General features: G+C 31.8%; 1 protein-coding gene across 1 annotated transcript; it reads right to left on the reverse strand.

The window, feature by feature from the left end:
- Nucleotides 1-2,023: 2,023 nt before the first annotated feature.
- On the reverse strand, nt 2,024-5,485 carry LOC9300371 (protein CUP-SHAPED COTYLEDON 2). Its single transcript, XM_002865963.2, has 3 exons — nt 3,908-5,485; nt 3,536-3,819; nt 2,024-2,940 (listed from the first exon to the last, which is right to left on the reverse strand). The coding sequence occupies exons 1-3, from the start codon at nt 4,095-4,097 to the stop codon at nt 2,305-2,307; spliced, it is 1,110 nt and encodes a 369-aa protein (XP_002866009.1). The 5' UTR covers nt 4,098-5,485; the 3' UTR covers nt 2,024-2,304.
- Between the last annotated feature and the right edge of the window lie 3,094 nt (nt 5,486-8,579).

The raw sequence follows: 8,579 nt of genomic DNA on the forward strand, positions 1-8,579 counted from the left end.
CCATGCACCAAGCCTACTCTCTCCACTCATTAGTACGTATAACCACATTGCATGCATGCTCGTATCACGTGCCGTTACTTCGCCGGCCAAGTTCATCAACGGTTGTGTATCGCGCCACTTGGCATAATCTAGAGCGTTCAACATTTTTGGGACCACGACCATCATCATCGTCGGAGTTTGATAATGTTTTTTAATATTTTTTCACTCTCAGATTTTGTCATTTGCTGCGAAACATGCATATTGCCATATACTTGTATTTGAATACTTAGGGTTCTTGTAATAATTGCTTGATATAAATAGAAATTTAGAGAATATTCTTGCTGGGAAGATTACAAATACTTGAAATTAGTTTTAGTCCGACAAAGAAAACAACCCTTATTTTTACCTCTTTATGTAGCTAAAGCAGTATTTCTGCAATTTTGCAGATACCATATATAACATTGCACCTATGCGATTGCAAATTCGTCTTTAATCAGTGCAAATAGTAGGACACTCTAATGTACTAATGTTTAATTTGATATATTCATTTGAAAGTGTGTATGTGTGTTTATTTCACAACACCGAGGCTCTAAATGGTGATAGTTAAGTATCTAGTGGTTTCCGCCAAGTCATTGACTTAGATATTGAAAATTTTCTTTGGCACATCATTTAAATGTAATTGATTTATTTGCGAAGTTTTGGTTTAGATTTAGTTGGCATAAATTTTCTTTTCTTTTCTCACATGATAACTCAATTGTTGGGGGGTAATCGGTGTGGGCGTAATGACGTACAAAATCAGACTTTTTTTTGGGTCAAACAATCAGACATTTTTTTAGAAAAGCTAAGTAAAATTTAAATGTTGTAGTTATTGAAGCTGAGAATCAAAGTAGTAATATTTTTGGTTTAAATTAGTTTTTTTTTTTAAGTCAGGCTGAATTTTCTGCTTTTTTAGATACATAGTACATGTAGATAAAATTAGTTAGTTCATATCACTTAGCTGTTCTTTTTGTGTAAATAGCTGATTATTTTTTTTCATACATTTATGTTGATCAGTGTTTTTCAACCAAAATTGGCTTAATTAGTTTTTTTGTTTGCAAATGTAACCACATGAAATCCCAAAATAATAAGCATACATATGTGTACATATATTCCTTTAGCTAAAACATCATGAAAATTTGCCATTTAGTGAGACGTATATGCGAGTCTGTGAATTTGTCTTATGACTAGGTAGTATAGGTTGGTGATGCAACAAGAGCAATAATTGATGATGGTAATGATGATGATGATGGTTGTGTTACACACATACATTACATATATCATATACATCTATATAGTATACACACGTGAAATGAAAACGCATATATAATGGTAATAAACAGAGGTATTATTAATTATGTCTCTTTCTAAAAATAGACATCTGAAAGCCATCCTTCTGAAAGTGAGGTGGACTGTTGTACAAGATCTGAACTTGGGAGTGGTCCGTTCGTCAGCATGCGCATCATATTCATCATCCCCGTTCAAAATCCTTAATTTCAAAACTACTTATTTTCTTTGATGGTTAAATTAGTATGTAAATAATTGCCAGTAACTACCAAAGAACATGCATGTTATCTTAATCAGTTAAGCCAAACGCAAATTGTTGTGTTTACTCGTCAGATGTATACGATTGTAGCAAGAAGATACAGCTAATTACTGAAACTTATTTTGAGATTTGATTAATAGACTGATTTTTCCAATGAATTATACGTACTTAGTTTTAAAACTAGAAACTTTCATGTAATTAATTTGAGCATCTTCAATTGATGAAGAAATTATTAGCCAGATACGTTAGGTAATTACGGAAATCATCTAACCGGAAATTTGGAATGGCCGTTGAATTCCGGAAACATATATATAGCCGCCATATCAAATTCTATTAACAAGAGGAAAACTAACGTATCTAGAAGGACCGATTAAATTCATATTGTCGGGTAATATATGATTGAAGTGCTAACCACGGACACAACGTATCCACTGTCAAATATCATGTTAGAAATATCAAACATGTAAAAGCCATGAAATTAAAATAATGTCAAACATTACAAAAACGAGCATATATATAGCTTATACATATGCACGTTACATAGTTCAGAAAACATTTTCCTTGCATACTCCTAATTAATACGACCTGTTACACGTAAAACTAGAGAATTAAACGGAACATCAAGCTAAGTGGAAAGTGAAATATTAAGCTCCTCGATACAGGTTTCATAATACCATAATCATCCTAGAAATAGATAAATAAAACCCTAACGGGAACACAATTATTAATCACCTCTTTTGTGATCAGTAGTTCCAAATACAGTCAAGTCCAGCATGAAGCACACCGGCCTTTGACTCATTTTCTTCCGCAGTCGCCGGTAGCCAGTAATTGATCCCGGAGACGCCACCACCGCCTTGGAAAGAAGGCAGATTAACGGAGGAGGTCATTGTCGATGTAGAAGACGATCCAAAGTAAGGAAACTGATTGAAGTTTTCTTGGAATGATCTGAAGTTAGATAGACTCGAGACGTTTCTGGAGATGAAGCGAGGAAGAGGGTCAAAGTCAAACCCTGGCGGCGGTGGAAGATGATTGAATGAGTTAACGTCTAAGCCTAAGGCCGTAGTAGTAGTAGGGACAGTGGAGAAACAGGACACGTGCTCAGTTATTGCGCTGGCTGTGACGGTTGTGTTGGTGCTACGGCTGTCGTAGGAGCAACTGCTGTCGGTGTAGCCGAGGGTGGTGGTGGGATCCAGGAGAGGTGGGAGTGAGACGGAGGAAGGAGAGCTTGGTTGTTCTTGGTTGTTTCTTGAGATTGTTGAGGGTACTTTCGTCTTTTTAGATGCACCAGTGCCGCTGCTTACGCTAACACTAGCTCCTCCGGCGGCTCCGGTACTGGCTAAACTGGTTTTCTGGAAAACCCTAGAGATCACCCATTCATCCTAAAGGAATAAATTAGAATTTGGAAAAGTCAAACCAATATTTTATATAATATATGTTGATGAGAAAGTCAATATTAGATCTTGGAGATAAAGAGTGAAGAGTAAAAAAAAATCCATGGAGTAAAAGCTTGGAGAGAGGGGAATGTACATTGGACACTTCAATGGATATGGAAAACTAATTAAGTAAATTTAATTATATGAAATTTCATTTAATATATCTAGGTCAGAAAAATCCTGAATATTTGCATTGAGCTTTCCAAAATTAGGATGTATTAATATTTATTTTATCAGAACTATTTAATATTTTCTTGCTTTAGGAAAACACCATTATGATTGAAATCCCAATACATAAAAACAGCAGATCTTTTCTATTTTATGTTCCATGATGTTCTCAGATAACCACAGTAAATAACCATGCCTTTTCAGCCATCAATATTAAATGCAAAAAGCAAAACAGAAAAAAATCAACGTCACCGACTATGTCACACTCTTGAATTTTTTCTTCTAAATTAAAGATTATAATTTATTAATCAAAGAAATTCAAGGGTTTACTTTATCAAGAAAAATTAATAAGTAAAAGGTTTAATCGAAGTACCTTGGAGCTTCTTGAGATGAAATGGTAAGAGAATTTGCCTTCAAGACGATATTCATGCATAACCCAATTACTCTTCTCTCCTTTAGGAGCTCTTCCTTTGTAAAAGACAAGAGTCTTCTTCATCCCAACAAGTGCACAAGTCTTGGAACTAAAGATCTCTCTGTCTTTTCCTGTAGCTTTCCAGTAACCAGCCTCAGTTGCTCTGTTTGTTCTCAGCCCCGTTGGATATTTCCGGTCACGGAGGCTAAAGAAGTACCATTCTTTCTCTCCCATCTTAGCTCTCCCTAAGTAACATTGAGAGTAAAGATTTCAAGAACCTTAATTACAAAAAGAACTACAAGTAAGTAAGTATTAATTTGTGTTTTCTCTTACCGGGAAGTTGCCAAGGCTCACACTTGTTGAGATCAACCTCTGCGATGGCACGGCTTGAGAAGCAACCGTCGAGGACCTTGCGGAGGAGGTAATGAGTGATGAGCTCTTCGTCCGTAGGATGAAACCTGAAACCCGGTGGAAGATATTGGCTGTCTCCGCCGTGGTCATAGTGGTAATATGGAATGTTCATTAAGAGAAAAGATCTAAAGCTTTTGTCTGAGAGAGAAAAAACCCTAAGGAGACTCAAATGTTTTGAGGAAAAGGATAAATATGTTAATATAATGGATGGTTCTTGAGTAAGGGACGTGGTTATAATGTGGATGGATATTTTTTTTTGTTTTTTTTGTTTTTTTCTTTTTTTTTTCTTTGATACATTGGGATTTGGTAAACCAAAAACGGCGAAATAGAGGGAAGCTTTTTTTTTGGTAGTGAAAGTAAATAATTCTAAAAGATTACAAACCAAAAAGTCGTAGAGATGATAATTATAATTTATAATAATAAAAAGACAGGTACGTCTACTCTTTCATAGGAATCTGTGGTTTTCTCTGCCTTGTCTTGTAGTAAAGAGAGCAAAGCCAAAGCAGATTATTACATCATATTTTTGAGTTTATCGATATATTTTTTTATAAACTCGAGATTTTTGTATTAAACGAATAAAAAATAAAATTAATCATGAAGTGTCCGTATTTCTTTTAATTAAATTATTAAAGGAACGAGGAATGGGCTCTTGTTTCTATCTGAGTATGCGTGCGTGCATGAGAAAAAGTGCAGTGGTATTCTCTGTCAGTGATGAAAATAAAAGAGAGGATTCAGATTGTATCTTTTATTTTTAAAATTTTGTCTACAAACTTGAATTTTCTTTTTATCATTATGTGTGTGGAAATTGGGATACATAATAATTTAATGTACATGCATACAATGACTAATCGAAACAATAGTAATATCGTAAGGGATACATTATTAGACATATACACTAGTTATTTGGAAAGTGAAGAGTTTCATTTTTATTTTCAATAGAAAAATGGATATTATATCGATAAGGCTGTTTCAAATCTTGGAGTGTCAGCACAGTACATGATTAATTTATCAAAAAAATTGACAGAGACTTCGTTACTACACGCCACCATCTTCTACACCTTTCACCTCTCTTTTTTTTTATCTTGATTTTCTTTTCTTTCTTTTCTTTTCCATTTTCCATTTTTTACTCTTGTGGTGCGATTTAATAACTTTTCATTGCTTCAATTTTTAGGCTCAGCAAAATAACATAAAATTCCAAAATATCATTATTTTTTATGCAACGAGATTTATGATGTAAGATTGAACAATAATTGAATCGAAAAGTTACAGGATATACATATACCAGAGAAGATATTTATGCGGCCTGTTTTTTTTAGTTTTCTTAATTATCTTATACAATTATGTTTTCTTCTCTTTAAAAAAAAACTTTATTTTGGCTAGTTGCTCATCAAATAACAACACTATATACATTTACAAGTTGTGTTTACTGGAGTATCCGTTAATCCAATTTTGTTGACAAGTCCACCAAAATGACATGACTAAACGTAAATTTCACTATTGTTAATTTTGTTCTGTTACGTCCAATACTTTGGCTCCTAAACAAACAAAATTTTAATTTAAGTGGAACTTCAAATTTTTGCCCTATTTGACATGTTTAGTCGTTATCCGTACTTGACTCATTTATTTAAAGTTCAAGTGAAGAAAAACATAAAACTAAAGAATACTAAAACACACCCAAAATTGTAAACACCTAAAAATAAAATTAAACTAAAAACTTATTGACTATTACCAACATTTTTATTATCGTATTTAAGAAATTGGATAAACTCAAATCAAAAGAATTCGCTCCTTCAGCTATTCATATCTACGGAGTTATCGTGTGTGCAATTATTAATTAAAAAATATGAAGTTATAAACAATTGTACATTGAAAATCATTATCAGAGATATGCTAAGACTATTACACCTGCTACTACTGTTTAATAGTAGTAGTATTTATTACTGTCTAGAAATTGTAGGTCTATCTATACGTCTTTTTAGACATATCTGCAAATGACAGTAACTAAATCTAATTAATAAGATCCTTTCCTGTCTTAATTACAGATAGTTGAAGTAAAAAAATATTACCATGCTATGAGCAGAAGCAGTAACAGTATACTGTATAATTAAGTTGAATACATTCTTAGTGATTAGTGCGCCAAAGTGTGGAGTATTTGTCAAAAATTGAAAACAATGGCTATCAATTGAAATGCTCAGCCGAGGCAGGTTACCATTTTGCCAAACGGATTACAATGTTGATATTGAGTACTCCTGCCAAAACAAAGAAAGATTTGCCTACCATAAAATTTATTGTTGGTTTATCTATCATTCATTATCATACTTTTACTGATTTTCAAAGAGGTGAGGTATGGGATTAAATGTTAATAACTGCAAAAGCAAATGAACAAAGGCCAATAATAAACTATTTGACATAAGAAAAGGCCAATAATAAATAATGATAACATAATAAATGCAGGGTTAACACAGTATTAACAAACAGTAGAAATTCCCTTGTGACCTACTCAATTGAGTAAACTAATAGCCCAATCTATGTCTAATTTTCTTTGTAGTCAACATTTCTTTTTTAATAATACATGATTTTTTTTTATCATTTTATGGTTCGAAAGAGGATCTTACTTCAGATAGACTTTCCCAAAACAAAAAGCAAATTATTTGTTTTCTCGATGGTCAAGCTCAAGCAGTCAGAAGAGTAGGTGAGGAAATGAGCAGGTGAGATAGCATTATATCATCACTTCATGCACTCTGTTTTCTGTAATGTATAAATGGATACTCTATAATTTAATATGGTTTATATGATAAATATTTGTTCTGATAAATTTATGAACAACTCTAATCACTATCCCAAATTTGGCGTTTAAAATAACACTTAAATTTAGTGTTTTAATTAGTGTCTCATTTTTTCTCATATCCAACCCACGACACCAAATCTCACACCAACAAGAATATTTTATATTATTATCTTATTAAATTTAATTAATTTTGTTTTTATAATAATTTTGCTAAATACTAATTATTTCTATAATTTTTTAATTACAACTTAAATATAAGATTACAATAAATGATTTTTAAAAAAAAATTACATTGTAATTCAGACGAGAAGTTTTTGGTTACTGAATTTCGAAATTCAATATGAGTTTTCCAAAAATCTTCTTGGAATTAGTTTGTATGTTTGTTTGGTTCTAATTTTGTAATCTTTTATGTTCCTAATGTTTTGTTGAACTTTCATATGTATTTTTAGTTGATAACAACAATTTAGTTATATTATTAAATGACAAACAGAAATAAAATATTATTTTTAGTGTTTTATGAATAATGTCACACCGAATATTATTCCATCACATTGGCAGTTCCATTAGAACAAAAATACACTATTTAGTGATATAGCATCCGATTAGAGTTGCTCTTAATGCAGTTGACCAAGCAACGCCAAATTTGAACTTTTCTTTTAATCAGATAATCAGATAGTATATTCGTAAGTAAAGGATGGTCTAAATTATTTAATTTGGAATGCATTGACAAAATATTTTATCTTATTAACAAATTTTCAGTTTTTTTAACATGTGAAATTAGTTGAAAGAATTTTAACAGGTTTGTGTGTAGACTATTTTACATAATGACAAAAAAATGTTATATAATATTAATAAGTGAGTTTCAACCTCTACCACCAATACGTTAAGAACTCGTAAAAATTTGCTCGTTGTATCTTTTTTTTGGGTATCAATGCGCCTTGCACCAAATCTTATATTTTAGGCTTTCTAATATATTTTTTTTTCGTCTTTGTCTTGGTTTTAATTTCTATATCTACAATTTTTGTCAAACCTAGTTTAATACAAATTAAAACGCACCCTGCACCAAATCTCATATTTTAAAAGTTCAGTTATTTTCAACGCTAATAAATTAAAAAATATATTTACCTCAACATTACGCATGAATGTTGCACATGTATTTTAAAAAAAAATCATTTTATGTATTTTACTCATGAAAAATATGTATCTTACTCATGAATGGTCTTACTAATTTCACAAAACTCTATAAGAATATGTGTAGTACCAATAGAAAATTATGTATATTACTCAATAAAAATGAAAAAAATTCACAAATCTCTAATTTTTTTAATTTTTTTAACCTCTAAATTTTTTATTTAACCTAATTCTCGCGTCTACAACTTAAACTCGTTAACTCTGCACCTTCGCTTGTACTGAAGTTGCGACTCCCTCGCCTAGTAGATAAATGTGTCAATTCTATCGCACAACCTATAATCGATTTGAGGAAATTGTCTTTATCGTTTCTACTTTCGACTAGCTAGTATAAGTTCCCGGACTAATTTATGCGTTATTTTTTTGACCAAACAACGTCGTTTCTTCTTTACCAATACGACGGCGTCATTTTAGTTTAACATTGTTGTGTATATATGTATGCGTTAACATTTAACGTCATTTTAGTTAATATTGTCTCGTATGCACTAACATGTTGATTCATGCTGTTTGGATCAATGTAGATGTCATATATTAACCGAATAATTTAATTCATGGTCGAAGAAACAACTCACAACTATAGATTATGTAGTTTTTGGCATGGTCATGTAGTTCAGATAG

This window comes from Arabidopsis lyrata (genome assembly GCF_000004255.2).
Source record: "Arabidopsis lyrata subsp. lyrata unplaced genomic scaffold ARALYscaffold_8, whole genome shotgun sequence".
Taxonomy (NCBI): Eukaryota; Viridiplantae; Streptophyta; class Magnoliopsida; order Brassicales; family Brassicaceae; genus Arabidopsis; species Arabidopsis lyrata.